The following is a 16,842-nucleotide window of genomic DNA, read 5'->3' as shown; positions in this document are numbered from 1 at the left end:
AAAAAAAAACGGTGCCAATTTAACTCTGGTACTGTCAAAACCACAAGAGTTTTACTGTGAGTTCATTTGATTTAAAGTCCTGTGTACATGTCCATTTCTTATACGCTTCACTTAGTTCACTTAACACTCAGGATTTTACCACTGGAAGAAGTCTTAGGGCCCTATTTTCGTCCATGCCTTAACTCATTTGCCATGTTTTACTATTTAGATTTTTATCTTATCAAATAGCTGATCTACAAGCTCACAACGTTTCAATGTAGATCGACTATTTGACGTATTTGAAAATGTTTTTCAAAGTAGTAAAAAAAAAAGGCAAAGAAGTTTAGGGATAAGAGGTAAGGCATGGACACAAATATAGCCCTTAGTCTTAAATGTGTAAAATGTCATTACTCTTTTTTCTTCTTTCTGCACGGACTAAAAACAGCCATGAGGTGTGTGTGTGTGTAGCAAGGTTTTGTCCTGTCCCATGCGAAGACATCCCACCTTCTGCATGGGAGATGAAAGTGTAGCTGACCAGTCCTCATTGCCAAGAGGTCCATCAACTCGACTGTCTTTAGTTTAGCGGGCAGCACATGGCACACCAGAACCGAGAGGTTAATTTACAGTGAAGCTCAAATGGGCTACACAACGGCTTTGGCTACCCAGCGGGGACGCCCCTTGCCGTATGAACGCAAGCCCTCGTGGCAGCGTTTACGCGACTCCCTCCCACTGGCTCCCAGCAGACCCTCACCTGGCCACCTGGTCCGTCCCCCAGGGGTGGAAGCGTTCCGAGTCCAGCAGCAGCCTCCCCAGCCAGTGTAAGACCTGCGAGTACCAGTGGAGTCCGGTCCCCCGGGCGGCCTCCCTCGCCCCGGCGGTCCCGGTCCACCGGTGCAAGAGCCGGAGCGGCGCGAACGCCCCGTGGGCGAGCGCGTGGCGGTCGACGGCCGCGTAGCAGGACGCCGCCACCCCGTCCACCACCACTGTCCCCCGCTCGGTGAGCGGGGCGTACGCCCCCCGGCGCTCGCGCACGCTCACCCGGGAGATGCGCGAGAGCCGGCCGCCCCGCCCCGCCTCGGCCCCCTCGGTCACCAGCACACACTGTCCCGGCCGCGCGTCGCTGGCATACACGGCTCTCATGGCCGAGCCGTTCGCCGGGCCGCCCTCTGAGCAGTTCCCCTCGGCCACGAAGAGCAGATGCGCCGCCGTGAGGGACAGGGAGGCGTCAGACTCCGTGTGGACGGTGTAGAACAGCTTCCAGGCCGCGGGGTCGCTGTCCAGGAACGCGAGGACTTCGCTGAAGGCCGGCTCCCCGCTCCCGCCGCCGCTCCCCGGCCACGAGAGCACCCGCTCGCCCACGTGCAAGTCACGCATGGGTTTCCGAAGGCCACTGTCCAAGGTCACCAGGGCCTCTCCTGGGAAACAGCCCCCTGATTTGGCTGCTACGGAGTGTTCTGAATGAGAGAGAGAGAGAGAGAGACAGAGACCGAGAGAGGAGAAAGTGGTGAGATTTTCCATCAGCCGGTCCTAACCTGGTATGATTATCTGCATGTGGCATTTACAGTAGAAAACAAAACAACAACATAGACATGACTCCACTGAGGAATATATCGTCGCTGTCGGGTGGAAACCTTGTATGTCCAAAACCGTTCGTTTTGCAATTATCATTTTAAAAACGATTTAAACTAGTGAAAACAGCCGATCCACTTAGATCGGCTGTTTTCACTACTTTTGTGCGACGGCCTTGTATGATGAAGCAGGGCTTTACTTTGCTAAAGAACGTACAAATTTGAAACTTGGAGATACAAGGTTTCCACCCGACAACGACGATATGAATGAGACAAATCAAGACAGAGTGAGATTGCAAAAGACAGACAGATATGTATACAGTATACTGTGTGTGTGTGTATATATATATATATATATATATATATATATATATATATATATATATATATATATATGTATATAGATAGATAGATAGATAGAGACAGAGAGCGAGAGAGAACAAAATCAAAGATTTGAAAAACGGATGTCATTATTCCTGAAGGTCTCTGCGTACACAGTAAATCTTTCCAACTCCCCTTAGCTAAATATTTACTGCTCTTTTCCTCCACTCCACATAAAAGAACAATGTGGATCTGAAAGATAAAGGCTCCGGTTTGCCATTCATGAATAGGTGTGTGTGTGTGTGTGTGTGTGTGTGTGTGTGTGTGTGTGTATGGTGTGTGTGCGTGCGTGCGTGCGTGCGTGCGTGCGCATGTGAGAATGTGTGTGTAGTCGTGCATGTATGCAGGCCAGATAGCACAACGTGTGCGCACATTTTTCAAGACTTGCACGTGACTGTGTAGGTAAACACATAAACGTGTGTGTGTGTGTGTGTGTGTGTGTGTGTGTGTGTGTGTGCATTTAGTTCAAGTCTACATAAACGCACATAATACAAATGGCCTGCCGATGCATCCAGGTGTGTGTGTGTGTGTGTGTGTGTGTGTGTGTGTGTGTGTGTGTGTGTGTGTGTGTGTGTGTGTGTGTGTGTGTCACTCCAATACGTCCATACAGGCACTTGAATGTGACATGGGACCGTCTCAAGTCTATCAGACTTGAGACGGTAAATATTTGGGGAAGGCAGGAGAGCCAAGGCCAGGTGATAAGATACGTCTCACTGAAGGAGATTGCGGAAAGGAAAACGGGAAGGCGGCCAATATGTAGAACCACTTAAGCCACATTATATACGATGGATAGCAAAAAACAAGGAATGCCAGGTTTAATCATCTGACAAACCAGATTCAACCCCTAACTGGATCTTTGCCTTGATTTCTGAAAAACTATTAGCCGTTAACATAGGGTCATAGTCTATATGTGTTAGGGGGAGATCCCAGCTAAAGGTTGTGTTCCCCTTTGGATATAACTTTGAATCGATAAATGACAGGATTTATCCACAGGTCAACTCTATATAGGTCAATCTGCGGTGTTGTTCATTGGTGTTTCACTGTGGTCTGCTTGCTCTTGAACGGATAGATGCAATCATGCAACAGATGAGTGTCCTGTGCGCTCGTAGGCCTATTTGTGCATTGTCTGCAGCACAGCGCGAAATCAACTTGCGTTGGGCTGAAACTCATCCTTGGAATTACAGTGTTTTAGAATAGGGGTCTTCAACAGGGGGTCGAGGACCCCTAGGGGGTCCTCAGAGTTACTACAGGGGGGCCACCAAATCTTTCTGATAGGATCATTCTTTTAAATTAACAACTTGAACCCTCGCATCCCTATTCTGAGGAGAACTTTATGCAAAATAGCAGATCTCAAGCTCTCAACGCCTCGCAGAGAGCTTGTAGATTGTCTATTTTCGGCAAATAGGTTTGGTGTAGAGGTAAAAAAGAGCAGACCAAGTAGAGAGTGAAAGGTCAAGTTAAATAAAAACACAAATCCAACATAGACTGATGACAGTGCTGTCATACAAGTCTATGAATCTATATATGAAATCGATGAAAATCTTCATCACACATACAATATGAGGGGGTCCCTGCTGCTTCATCTCTCTCCCAGCTAAGGGGTCCTTAGCCTGAAAACGTTGAAGACCCCTGTTTTAGAATGTTATAAGCTTCATGTCTATGTACCTTTACTAGCCAGATCTTGATGCAAGCAATCGAGCACTTGTACTTCTCGTCACCGCTCCGAGACATTGTGGCTGTGGCTCTCGAGGGCCCCGAAACGGGCCCGGGTCTTCAAATACTTCGGGTCAGGTGCTCCGTGGTGTATTTGGTCTTCTCATGCGTGTCCCTGAACCCAGACCCTCACCCATGTCAGGATTGGAACCCACCCACCACTCAATTCAGCCATTCATCTGAGTTGGGTTGCAGTGAGTTATCACCGCTGCCCCCTAGTGGTCGTTTCCCCCTCTGGGTCACTGCTGTCCAATGGTCCCCTCAGTAAGTGCTTAGTATTCTTATTAAACCAAACGATGTGGACAGTTATCAGCGGGGAGGTGGAAGCCGGGTTCATGACCACCTACACAGTGGCATTCCCCTGTTGACTTCATCAATCGATGGATTGAGGAAAGATGACTGTTTCTGTGTTGTCTTTAACAGGAGTGTGAGTGGGAGGGGTTGTTGCACGAACAAAAAATATATATGAAATATAATTACGACTTGAAGGGTTGCCCTTCCGATCAAGTCAAGGACTGGGCACTCGCCACCCGATCTGGGTAGGAAAAAGAGAGAAAGAAGGAAGACAGGAGGGGACAATGGATTGAAAGAATGAAGAGGGGAAAGAGGAGAGAAATAGGGAAGGGGGGAAAAAAAAGAAGAGTCTCAGTTACCACTCATTGAACAACCAAAGAAGGTGCTTTTTGTTTAGGGCAGTGCTAATTTTGACAGCAAATTTTGATTTAGTTTTAGTCATAGTCTTTTGAATACATTTTCATTCCGTTTTTCGTTTTTGTCATATTTAGTCAACACATGTTTGAGTCTTAGATGGCGTCGTTGCAAGTTGGAAAGAGCCAATTTACAAGCTTACGACGCGTCGCAGCGCGATGCGTTGTGAGCTTGTAGATCCGCTATTTTCAGAGCGCAACCAAACACGAAATGACTTGGATTACTGGATCTCTTCTCCCCTAGTCTCTCCCTAACATTTTAGTCTAGTTTTTATTTGTTTGGTGAAATTGTCAATATTTAGTTAGTTTAATTAGATTTAGTTTAGTTTCGTTAGTTTTTACAAAACTGTGGTAAAAAAATAAAGAAATAAAAGAATAAGAATAACAATATTCTGTTGATTCTCTATTATTGCACGTTGTTTGGACCGTCTGAACTATGGCCAATTAATTCTATGTAATTCTATGTGAATCATATATATGTCACCGGATATAAGAGAACCAGCACATTCGAGACGCGGAGCACTCGTGATGCGGCACGGGGCGGAGCAAGCGGTCGCCACAACAACGTATTCCAGGCGGTGCGCCGCTCTATTGTCCACGACACTGCGAGCGGCTACCGAAGCCCCCCTGTATCCACGAAGCCCAAACGAGTTACGAGGCCCCCCTGGGTCCACGAAGCCCCAAGCGGCGCGAAGGCCAGCGGACCTTGGTCCTGCTCTTCGCCCCCGAGCGCCGCAGGCGCGAGTGGCCGCGAAGAGCGGGCCAGGGCCGCGCGGCCGGCGGAGCGCCGCGCGAGTTACGAAGCCGTGGTGAATGCAATCGTTATATTTATGCCCAGGCCGTAAGGCCTGGGCAAGCGCACGTTAAACGCCCTGTCCAAGTGACTACAATGGAGCTAATGGCTAGGCTAGGCTAGGCTAGGCTAGGCTAGGCTAGGCTAGGCTAGGCTAGGCTAGTAAATAAAGAGTAAACACTTCCGGTCTGCGGCGAGTTCAAAGCGTGACGTAACTCTCTTATCCAGTGGCTGACGTCGCCATCTGGTGGTGATTAGTGTGTGGTGAACGTCAAAACGAGTGCTCCTTGACAACTTTTACTGGTTTCTTGAACATACTGTAACATATACACCAGTATGAATTAGCTTAGTTTAGCTACAAATACAGTACCACTTAATCCCCTCTATACAACGGACCTGAAAAGAGCACATTTGGTACGCTCTACACAAATCGATTCGCCAAAAATAGCAGAACTTCTAGATCTGCTATTTTTTGGCAAATCGTGACATGTAATTTTCATCCCCCATCTCTAGATGGGTCCAAAAGAGTTGGACCATATAATGTTTATTAGTAGTAACACATTAGTTTATTGTAAGATAACTCTGGGGGGACACAGGAGCTGAGTGGCAAATGAGATGGCAGAGAAGGAGAGTGATAAAGGCATCCACACACAAATGTTTCTGTGTTAGGCAAACATGAGTTATGGGAATAGAACAGGGGTCAGAGAGAGAATGAAATGTTAGAAAGAAAGTTGGGAAATGGTCGGCCAAAAGAAAAAACAAATGGAGAGGAAAGATAAAATGCTGTTGAAAAACTGCGTAGAATTACAGATGAAAGTGTGCCTTCGGGTCTGTAGACACCAGTAGTCTTCTGTTTGTTTGTTTTTGTTCCACATCTCTCAGTTTAGACCACAATTTAAAATAAAATCGATCCGTCATACAGTGGTGTTCAAATCCGGTTTCAGAGCAGAGTGCCTTCAGGTTTTCATTGCACCCGAGCACTAGATCAGTGGTTCTCAAGCTGTGGGGGTCCCCAAATTATTGTGGGGGGGTCCCCAGGATGGTTAACTTAATGTGCAACACTGTTTTCTCTCTCAACAGTAAACAAACCAACACAAAGTGTATAGAGGGTATCTGCACATTTCTAAAGTGACAGTTTTAAGGGGAGAACCATCCATTTTCAACATTGAACTATGTCATTAATATACCTTTGAGTTGTTATGTGGAAATAAGAAAAAAAAAGTCTGGAGGATTGATTGTGGGGTTTGGCTTGCAAAGTACTCTTTGATGATGACATCAAAGTGCACTTTGCAAGCCAAGCTCCACATTCAATCAGTTGATCAGGTGTGTTATGTGTGAGTGGCAGTTAGTGGCGGTTAATGGAAAATAACCAGCATTCACCTACGTTATTCAAATGTTACCAAACAAAACTAAATAGTCGAGTCAAAATCATTTACGGGCATTTGCTGTAAAAAAGCTTTAAAATCGGCACCATAGGCAGGTGGAGGTGGAAGGGTTGAGTGGGTGTGGGCGTGGCTGTGGAGGTCAGTGTGGAGCTAGATGGGGGAGGAGTCAAGTGTATCCGGGCTAGGGAGCATTACTGGCGGGTAAAGGTCAGGGATGTGCTGGCCATTGGGAAAAGCAGGGCAACTCCCGAACGGCCGGTTGATTCCCAGCCTGTCCAGGCCGGCCATTAGGAAAGAAATTAAAATAAAATGTCGGCCTTCGTTCCATTTTGGGGGCTGGGCGGCCAACAAAGTAAATCGTCACTGTCGGACAGAAACCTCGTATCTCCAAGTTTCAAATGTATAAATTTTTTCGCAAAACAAAGCCCTGCTTCATCATACAAGACCGTCGCACGAAAGTAGTGAAAACAGACGATCTACAAGGACACAACGCCTCGCGGTGCGAGGCGTTGTGTGCTTGTAGATCAGCTGTTTTCACTAGTTTAAATCATTTTTAAAATGATATATACAAAACAAACGGTTTTGGACATGCAAGGTTTCCACCCGACAACGACGAAATATAACTCTGGCTTGTCACTTGTCATGATCTGAAATGGCAAATCTTTGAGTAGCAGCAGCGCTACAGAGAGAGATCTCTCTCTATAGTGCGCAATGAGGGCCTCTCCAACTCTTTTTCCCGGGCTGAATCAGCGGCCCAGCATGTCCCTGGTAAAGGTGGCTGGGTTGAATAAGTGTGACAGTGACACCACACCACACACGTGGTGTCATTGGAAAGCCTAGCCGGTCCTCTTTGGTTACGCCAACGAGTACAAAGATAAACGCCAGAACTCAATGTCCACTACAGATGACATAAAGGCCAGGTCTCAGAAGGATAGTCTAATAGTTGTGGGTGGCGGGACTGGTGATGACATTCCTTTTGACACAATACTGGGAATGGATCACGCACCATTCTGAGCACAGTTCTGAGCACAGTTGCCCAACAACAACAACAACAACAACAACAGACAACTGCAGTTTAGTCCCTGCTGCTAATATGCACCTCTAATAAGGCTGGGCGATATTAGGACAACCTTCGATATTCGATAACAGTGTTGAATAGCTAGATGTTACTCACGATATTAGTCAAAACTATTGCAGATATACACACAGATAGTAGATATACAAGCTTGTATATCTACTATTTTTGAAAAGTTGTGAAAATGTGCGCACATTTTTGAATATATGTATTTTTTTAAGCGAACATTTGTAACTAAAATTTTGCCTCTGGGGGGTCCCTGGAACTAAATATTTTGAGATGAGGGGTCCGTGGCCAAATACATATCATTTTGGGGGTCCTTCACATGAGCACCACTGACGTTTTCAAAAAACCTTAGAAGGATTTGAAAAAATAAAATAAAATACAAAAATTGTATAGCTTGTATATCTGCTATTTTTCAATGGTTAAAGTACCCAGGGTGCTCTCACCTGACTTGACGCTGCAGTGGACGTGGGCCTTGGACTCGTAGTAGACCCAGTCGAAGCCGGCCTCCACGGCCAGGCGAGCCAGCATGGCGTACTTGTTGCGGTCCCGGTCCGAGGTGGTGATGTCCACCGCGCGGCCCTCGTAGTGCAGGGACTCCTCCGAGTGGTGGCCGTCCTCGTCCCAGCCCTCGGTGACCCGCAGGCGGACCCCCGGCCACAGGTTCATGACGGAGATGGCCAGCGAGTTGAGCTTGTCCTTGCAGCGCTGCAGAGGGGACAGGAGAGGAATAAAAGTGTTGATTTCGTAGACTAAAAACAGTGACGAGAAATGATCATCGGCTACCTTTTTTGGGGATTGCCCATAAGTCCTACATCTCATTAGTCCTACATCTCATTAGTCCGAATTTAGTTAGGGTCAGGTTTTGGCATAGTTTTACTGAGGTTTGGGTTAGGTTTAGGCATAGTTTCTACTGAGGTTTGGGTTAGGTTTAGGCATAGTTTTACTGGGTCCGCATCAGAGTTCCGACGGTCCGGTATTCCGACACTAAAACTATAACCCTAACTCTACCCCCAACCCTAAACCTAACCTCAGTAAACCTTACCTCAGTAACTAACCTGCCGACGCTAAGTAACTAACCTGCCTTACGCTAAGTAACTAACCTGCCTTACGCTAAGTAACTAACCTGCCGACGCTAAGTAACTAACCTGCCGACCATGTCGGAACAGCGGATAGTCGGGATAGTGAGCGCTTCCCAGTTTTACTGAGGTTTGATTGATTGATTGAAGACATAGTTTAAATGGTAAATGGTGCTTTTATCCAAGGCGCTTTACATAGATTGTGCATTACATTCACCCATTCACACACACATTCATACACCGAGGAGGAAACCATGCAAGGCACCAACCTACTCACCGGGAGCAACTAGGGGTTCAGAGTCTTGCTCAAGGACTCTTCGACATTAACCCTTTGGGAACCCTTCGTGCTCTAATGTCGGTTTCTCTACCCCTGAGCTATGCCACCCCATGTTTAAAAGTTTGCATAGCAAAAGGTACAGTTTCATGACAGTACAGTTCACTGGTACACGGTCAACTAAACGGATACCACAAAAAAGCTTTTGGGCTTGTTTCAATTGGGGTCCTTTTTTAACGCATAAAATAGAATGACAGACAAATAAAACACAGTACTATGCAGAATATATAAAAATTCACACCAGTGTGAACTGAGCGGTCGTGTCCATTCATTTCAAGGCTGTGTGTGTGTGTGTGTGTGTGTGTGTGTGTGTGTGTGTGTGTGTGTGTGTGTGTGTGTGTGCGTGCGTGCGTGCTCGTACATGCATGTACATTTCAAGGCTGCTCAACAGCACTTCTCTGGTCACCCAGCGGTACTCAGGCTACATACAGACACACACGCATACATACATATATACACAGATACTAGAAAGGTGTAATTCTGGGAAATTGCAAGTGTGGTTGCCTATTTATAGGCTATCTACGTGATGTCACGCTTGCACCACTCCTCCACTGAATTCAGCTGGGTTTTGGGGTTACTCTATAAAGTTGGACAAGAACTCTTGTGTGTTGCCTTTGGTGACGCCACCGAGAACGCTGCTGAATTCCCCCACCTGGATCTCCATATACAGCATGAAGACCACGATTCTGAGGTGAGCTTTAGCCCAAAAAAATATCATATCTGCTATTTTCGGCAAAGAGGTTTAATGTAAAGGGAAACCAAGTACAAAGTGAAAGGTCAAGTTTACCAAGTATTGGTGGTTTAAGTGGTTAACTGAAACCACCTGCCTGAAAATAAACCTTAACGTGAATACAATATACAGTACACGGAGATAGTGCTGTCAAACAAGTCTATCTAAAGTATAAAGTCTATATGAAAAGGTTTAATCTGCGACACAATGCAGTGGGGGTCCCTGCTTCATCTCTCTCTCAGCTAAGGGGCCGATGGCTGCATGCAAAGCGTTGAAGACCCCTGTATTACAAACTCTCTCGCATAGCTTTTTGCTTGATCCATATCCGCTTTGCGTGGGTCAAGACAGAAGAATCAACAGAGCCATAATGATCAATTTAAGCTTTGCTGTAGTTAGTGCCGCACAGTGATTGAAACAAATGAAACCAAGTGGGCCCGTCAAGGTCAGTTCGGTTCCATTTACAGTCAATAAAATGAACACTCTGCATTTGTACTCAGGGGTGTCTCACCAAATTCTGGGCCCTGGGTACAAGGATTCACTGTGGGCCCCCCATGAATGCTTTAACTATTTAAAAAATAGCAGATATACAAGCTCACAGCGCGGCACCGAGTGCCGCGCTGCGAGCTTGTAGATCTGCTATTTTTTTCTTTTTTTTTAAAGTCTTTGATTATTTCAAATCCTTCTGAGGTTTTTGGAAAAAAACTATGTTTCTATGTCATTGGTGCTCAAACCTTTTCATGTGAAGGATCCCCAAAATGATAACCCTATATATATTTGAATATGTATTCAAAGATTTGCACACATTTTCACAACTTTTCAAAAATAGCAGATCTACAAGCTTGCAGTGCGGCGATCAGTGTCTTGCTGTGAGCTTGTATATCTGCTATTTTTCAACAGCTAAAGTATAACATAATTAAGGCCTCTCCACCTTGGGCCCTAGTAACTCAGTCCCACTTTTCCCCCCTTGTGACGCCCCTGTTTGTACTGCCTGTACTCTCTCCATCCATCCAACCAAACTATCCCCTCTTCCAGCAGCCTGACCAACAACCTCCACCCTACACCTCCACCCCCACCCCCACCCTCCTCTCCATCCTCTTCACCACCAGCCTTCTCTGTGGCTAGGGCCTTGAATACCCACAATGCAACGCGGCTGTCCCGTGGTTGTTTGCTCTCCGTGGTGAAAGAGGGAGCCAGTGGGGCTCCTATATACGCTAAGGCCTGTGAAGGATGGAGCCGAGGGCAGAGAGGGTGAAGTTATAGGGTGGTTGGTGGGGTGGGGTGGGCTGGCGGGGCGGTGGGGGTCTGGCACATACAGAACAGAGGACCTAATAGAGGACCTCCGAAACCGAGGGTCTGTTGAGGGTGAGCAAACACAAAGTGAGAAGGGCCCATTGAGGCCCCCGGTGCACAATTCCATGTTCTATTTCTCTACACATGTGTGGTCGTGTGACAAACGTGCTAAATAACTGAAAGAGATTAATTGTAAAGCCTAAACACCAGGGACGTGCTGGGCCCCTGATTCAGCCCGGGAAAAAGAATTGGAGAGGCCCTCATTGCGCGCTATAGAGAGAGATAGCTGCTGCTACTCAAAGATATGCCATTTCAGATCATGACAAGTGACAAGCCAGTGGGCCAATTACATTAGTTATATTTCGTCGTTGTCGGGTGGAAACCTTGTATGTCCAAAACCGTTTGTTTTGTATTTATCATTTAAAAAATGATTTAAACTAGTGAAAACAGCAGATCTACAAGCACAAAACACCTTGCGGTGCGAGGCGTTGTGTGCTTGTAGATCGGCTGTTTTCACTACTTTTGTGAAAACAGTTTAATTTTTTCCTAATGGCAGGCCTGGACCGTCCGGGAATGAACCGGCCGTTAGGGAGTTGTCCCGCTTTTTCCAATGGCCTGCACGTCCCTGCTAAACACATTATGTTTTCTCTTTTAGTAAACTATGGGGCCGTTTCCACCAGCAAAGAACCGGTTCGGGTTCTTACTCCCACCTATGAGATGGCAACTTTCTTGGAACCATGGTTTGTTCTTGCGAATAGTTCCGAACCAACTTTTACGGTTCAGAACCAACTCGGTTTCTCGGTGGAAAAGTTCACCTCTGGTTCATCCCATAGGCGGGAGAAAGAACCTGAACCGGCCCCGAAGAAAGCAAGGTCAGAGACAGCGCCCCGGTTTGAACCAATCAGCGGCAGCTTTATGGGCGGGATCTGAGCGATCGAGAAGCGCCTGTTGCAGTTGCACTGTAGTTTTTGAGCGGTGGTAAACCGCTCCTAAGAGTGGCTGTGCGAGTGTCTGTAGCCACTTTTCCTCAGCGTTTTGCCATAGCAATGTGTTTTCCTCAGCGTTTTGCCATAGCAATATGCGTGTGTGCGTAGCCATATTACATCATATTACATCACCAATTATCTGTAGCCACTATCTGTAGCCACCTTTCCTCAGCGTTTTGCCATAGCAATGTGTTTTCCTCAGCATTTTGCCATAGCAATATGTGTGTGTGTAGCCATATTACATCACCAATTACAAACAGCAGATCTGCAAGCACACAACGCCTCGCACGTTGTGGGGAAATCTGATTGAGGAACCCTGGGTTAGGCTATTCCTCTGCTGCTACTGTATGAGCAGACCTCTGGCTCTGAAACAGCAGCTTCAGGGATGCCGGCTCTCACTAAACTCAAGTCGTATTAAGAGTGAAACGTCGGAATTAAAACCAATAAATGTCTTTTTTCCCCCCCATCCATGCTGAGCTGTCTCTCTCTGGCCTGAGCCTGACTTGTGATAAGAATAGACCACGGCGGAGTCCACCGTCCATAGATGCCCTTTCTGTTCAACTGGACAGTGTGGATTTTAACGTCTATTTCCCTTCTTTTTTCCCCCCCCTTCTCCCCCTTAACTCTCTGCGGTCAGAGAACCGACCCGGCCGTCCATAAATCAGACTGAATGAATTTTGTTGGCTTTCCTTTCAAGGTCCGGGGTCGACGGGGGTCTGCTAGTAGGAGCGGTTTAGCACTAAAAAACCACGAGCTACACAAACACCGAGCGGCTCCCGAGGTTGACGCACCTCCAGACGCGAACACAGTCCCGTCCTGTGTGAGCAGTGTGTGAGCCACCGGCGCAACAACCATGCAGAGGCGTCATTTCAGAATTAAAGAAACAGGGGAGGTGGCAAAAAATAAGTTACCGCTTAATGCTCCATTTTCTAAAATAGAAAAGTGAGAGAAAGAGAAAATCTTTGAAGGTGTTCGCCTATAATGACATTCTCAAAATGGGGATGCCACTTTGAAGGTGGTTAATACATGAATGGTTGCATACAATAAAAGGGGACTAGATATGGGGTCTTCAACGTTTTCAGGCCAAGGACCCCTTAGTTGAGAGAGAGATGAAGCAGGGACCCCCACAACCTGTTCATAGATTCCATATAGTTTCATTGTTTGACAGCCCAATCATCAGTGTATTTTGGATTCATGTTAATTTGTGTTTTCAGATATTTAACTACTTGATATACTTGACAGATATTGAATAAACTTAATACTTAATAAACTTGACCTTTCACTCTGTACCTGGTATACTCTTTTTTCCCTCTACACCAAAGCTCTTTGCAGAAAATAGCAGATCTACAAGCTCACAACGCTTGTAGATCTGCTATGTTTGGCTAAAGTTCTCAGAATATGGACGCTAGGGTTCAAGTGGTTAATATAAATAAGGAGAAAAAAAGGTTTCTATCACACAAAGATTTGGAGGACCCCCTGTACTAACCCTGAGGACCCCCTGTTGAAGAGCCCTGGACTAGATTATAACACGTGTCACATTTACAGTACTTTACGTAGATGGACGGGCATCGATTGTGATGAAATCAGATTATGCTTAGTTTAGTGTGGTATCACACACCAAAAACAGCCGACCTCCAAGCGCAGCGCGACGCGCTGTTGTGAACTTGGAAGTCTGCTATTGTCAATATTTTCACCAAAAGCCCTTTTAGAAATGTATGCCCCTGCCTCTCACGCTCTCTGCACGTCCCTGTTGGGGACAGTATTAGGGCCTATAAAATAACCAAATTTGAGGTTAAAGGTGATCACTAGGGGGGTGGCAACTGCCCCCTCCTAGTGCCCCCCCCCCCCCAAATGACGCCCCCGGCACCAACAAGGACGTCACCATGCACCACCACCTCCACACCGCCCGCCGAATAAAAAATAAGAGGCGAAAAAAATGTGTATAATTAAGGCCCCCAAGAAACACAAGTGAAGAAGTGGGGACTATTTTCGCAGACCAGCAGCGTGGCTTTAGCGAGAGAGAGAGAAAAAAAACACAAACAGAAAAATAACACGGAATGGTTAAAAAACAAACAAACAGGAGGCTGTCTCCTGCGGCCGGGCCCGGCGGGCGGCGGCGGTCGCCGGGCGTCTGGAGCCCATAAATTGTGCGCAGGTCAATGGCGCTGTAGACGCGCGCCTCGCGGCGTGACCGCGCCGGGAGAGAGGGAGAGAGAGAGAGAGAGAGGTGACAGCTAGAGAGAGGAGAGGAGAGGAGAGTGGGGCACTTTCATTCCCACGTGGGACCGTGTGTGTGTGTGTGTGTGTGTGTGTGTGTGTGTGTGTGTGTGTGTGCAGGGGCGTCACAACAAACTCTGGGCCCTGGGTACAACGATTCAATGCGAGCCCCCCATGAATGTTAACTATTGAAAAATAGTAGATAGACAAGCTTACAGCGGCATTTTTTTTTTTTATTGTGAAAATGTGTGCAAGAGAAGAAACCTATGTTTCCATGTCAGTGGTGCTTTTTCACGTCAAGGACCCCCAAGATGATATGTGTTTGGCCACGGACCCCCATCTCAAAATATTTAGTTCCAGGGACCAGGGAATTTTAGTTACAAATGTTTGCTTAAAAAATACATATATTCAAAGATTTGCAAACATTTTCACGATTTTTCAAAAATAGCAGATCTACAAGCTCGCAGCGCGGCATTCAGCCGCGCTGTGAGCTTGTATATCTGCTATTTTCCAATAGCTAAAGTTACTAGGGCCCCTCCACCTTGGGCCCTAGTAACTCAGTCCCACTTCCCTCCCCCCTTGTGACGCCCCTGTGTGTGTGTGTGTGTGTGTGTGTGCGCGCGTGTGTGTGTTATGCGTGTAGCCTGCGTGCGTGCGTGCGTGCATGCGTGTGTGTCTGTGTGGACATAAACGGCTGGTGCTTTTTGAGAGGAAGCCCGCGGTCGCGAGAGGCAGATATAAATACTTTATTCCTGGGGAATTGGGAGTCAAATAAATTCCAGCCCGGGGACCACATCAATGCCGGCGTCGTAAAACATTTGACAGTCCAAAAGGCGACCGTTAACTCTGGCCAGTCGGGGAGGCTAAAAACGAAATGGTAAACATCACTAAACGGCTTGACCCAGGTTTTCTGACCAAATACAACTTATCGGCTGTTTTCCCCCCAAAAAAACTGATGCAAAACAGAGGACATAGTGTTTTAATTAAGAGCAACCACTTTTCCGTGCTCTTTTTTTTTAGACGGGTTGCGCACTTTTAGGCAGACTGTATACATGCAAGGTTTGAGGCCATTGCATTTCTTTATTTTCTTTTTTTCCGTTCATGATAGGCTTAAGCTTAACTATAGGCCATCAGTCTTTTATGAAATACATTATTATTTATGGTTTGCGTTTGCGGCTGACCAGACCGCACCTCTGGGGCGAGTCGACCAAAGCTTTGGGCAAGAGCTTTCGGGCGAGTGTGAATTTGGGCGAGCGATCTGGTTACCATAAATTCTGTCAAAATATTCTAGAAGCCGCTGTAAATCAGATCAAATTAACCCGCACAGACTAGAGACACGCATTTCTTAAGTCAACTGTTTTCGTCTTAATAATAATATTGTATGAGTTCAGTTGAGAATGGAGTAGTGGCCTTTAAGGAGCGCAAAACGGGCCAGTCCGCTGCAACCGGAGAAGGAGTCAATAACCGCTGGATCGATAACAGCCTCCACGCGTTTTACAGGCTGGACAAAGTGCAACATTCATTGTAGGCGAGGAGGGGGACCCGGCCCGCAGTGTTCCAGAGAGAGACGTCTATTCTATAACAGTGGTTTCCAACCCTTTTCATATCAAGGTCCATTAGTTATTGGGCATTTGAGCCACGGACCACCATTTGATGAGATGTAGCTTCTCAGACCCAGAATATTTTGTTATTGGATAGGATTTTGTCCACAATTCCATGCTGTATTGATGTGGTATACGAGATAACAGGCAAAACGTTCAAAATATCAAATTCTCCTACATTCTCTAATTGGGTAGACTTCTTGTAAATGAAGTAGGCCTAATGCAGATATGTTTAACAATAAGTTAACTCTTTCTGGAGCACGTAAAACGCGCAAGAGTTAAAGGTCTATAAGGGTCCGTTTGGTTATACCGACTCTCCATCATTTAGCCGGGGACCACCTGGAACCCCGTCAAGGACCACTTAAACCACTGGTCTATAAAACAAGGTTTCACTGCGAGCCTACCTGGGTCATCATGCGGTCCGCCCCCGTGTTCTCCTCGTCCTTGAAGATGATGTCGGGGTTGTAGTTGGGCGTGAGCTCCTTGAAGCGCTCGGAGCTGCGCGTGATCTTCCCCTCGTACCTCCCGCTGGCGCCGAGCGTCTTCTCCGCCACGTTGGGGCTGAACTGCTTGTAGGCGAGCGGCGCGAGCTTCCGCGGCGACCGCCTCTTGCCATAGCCCCGGCCCGGCCCGCAGCCCTCGCTGGCCGGCGGCGAGACGAGGAAGACGCACCCGGCGAGGTACGTCACCAGCTTCGGGAGCAGCATTGATGATCCACCCCGGGGTGCCGGCGTGCGCAACACACCCCGGCGGGTGGCAATAGTGTCACCGATGTATTATTTCGTCTTTAATGTCTCCTCCTCCACAACTGGCCTGGGAACGCCTGGGGATCCCCCCCGGAGGAAGTTGCTCAGGAGAGGGAACACTGGGAAATCTCCGTTGGAACTGTTAACACCCGATTCCGGATAAGCGGTTGAAGATGTCCCCGTTTTTATTCTATCTCCCCGGGCGCTTTAGAGCCCGAGGTAGAGAGGAGAACAGGACCCAGGGCAGCGGAGCCC

General features: G+C 47.1%; 1 protein-coding gene across 1 annotated transcript; it reads right to left on the bottom strand.

Moving 5' to 3' along the window:
• Window positions 1-726: 726 nt before the first annotated feature.
• On the bottom strand, window positions 727-16,548 carry LOC308280409 (indian hedgehog B protein-like; the record flags this gene model as incomplete). Its single annotated transcript, XM_080720677.1, has 3 exons — window positions 727-1,433; window positions 8,051-8,312; window positions 16,246-16,548. The coding sequence occupies 3 exons, from the start codon at window positions 16,546-16,548 to the stop codon at window positions 727-729; spliced, it is 1,272 nt and encodes a 423-aa protein (XP_080576803.1).
• Window positions 16,549-16,842: the final 294 nt, after the last annotated feature.

Source organism: Nannobrachium achirus (genome assembly GCF_963921795.1).
Source record: "Nannobrachium achirus genome assembly, chromosome: 24".
Lineage (NCBI taxonomy): Eukaryota > Metazoa > Chordata > Actinopteri > Myctophiformes > Myctophidae > Nannobrachium > Nannobrachium achirus.
Note: the sequence above shows the minus strand (reverse complement) of the source record. Positions and strands in the feature narration are given on the sequence as shown.